This window comes from Papaver somniferum, unplaced genomic scaffold (genome assembly GCF_003573695.1).
Source record: "Papaver somniferum cultivar HN1 unplaced genomic scaffold, ASM357369v1 unplaced-scaffold_2543, whole genome shotgun sequence".
NCBI lineage: Eukaryota > Viridiplantae > Streptophyta > Magnoliopsida > Ranunculales > Papaveraceae > Papaver > Papaver somniferum.
Genome location: NW_020635964.1, coordinates 1 through 627, shown reverse-complemented (window position 1 = coordinate 627; position 627 = coordinate 1). Strand labels below are relative to the sequence as shown.

At 39.6% G+C, this 627-nt stretch overlaps 1 protein-coding gene across 1 annotated transcript; it reads right to left on the bottom strand.

Annotated features, from left to right (window-relative positions):
- On the bottom strand, positions 1 to 583 carry LOC113341211 (tRNA pseudouridine synthase B-like). The gene is made up of 3 exons (XM_026586183.1): positions 441 to 583; positions 224 to 333; positions 1 to 131 (listed from the first exon to the last, which is right to left on the bottom strand). The coding sequence occupies exons 1-3, from the start codon at positions 456 to 458 to the stop codon at positions 26 to 28; spliced, it is 234 nt and encodes a 77-aa protein (XP_026441968.1). The 5' UTR covers positions 459 to 583; the 3' UTR covers positions 1 to 25.
- Positions 584 to 627: the final 44 nt, after the last annotated feature.

Genomic DNA, 627 nt, shown 5'->3' with positions numbered 1-627 from the left:
GAGAAATTAACATAGTTGATAAATATCAGCTGTCAGAAATGTTGTACCTCCCAAGAGCCTTTCCAAGATCTGCACAGAGAGACCGGATATATGTCCCTTTCGAGCAGGTAACCCGAAATACCAAATTTTGTCTGCAAAATGCAGGATATTCGCTTAACAGAAGGCCATGTCATTCACAAGATTTCCTTCAGTGAATCAATCAACCCACATGTCTTCCACTAACCTGTCACTTAAGCTCCGTTCTATGTCAAACTGGAATACAGAGATCCGCCTGGGTGCAAGCTCAACAGTTTCTCCTCGTCTTGCTTTATCATACATCTTTTCACCTCCAACCTACCCATACATGAAGAAATCCATCAGAAACACGCACAAATTCTTTTATGAAGCATAAATCTAGTCAGTTCGAATCAAGAAATAAAATATACAGCAGGAATGCTTACTTTGATGGCGGAGAACATTGGTGGAACTTGCCAAATCTCCCCACAAAATGACGCAGCAATCTTTTTTATTTCAGCATCTTTAATGTGTTCCCATGGCTCACGTTGAGTGACCTATATAAGTAAATAGGTATATTTGGTATGTTAATATGTAGATTTTGCTGGCACAATGATTGACGACTCTATGACA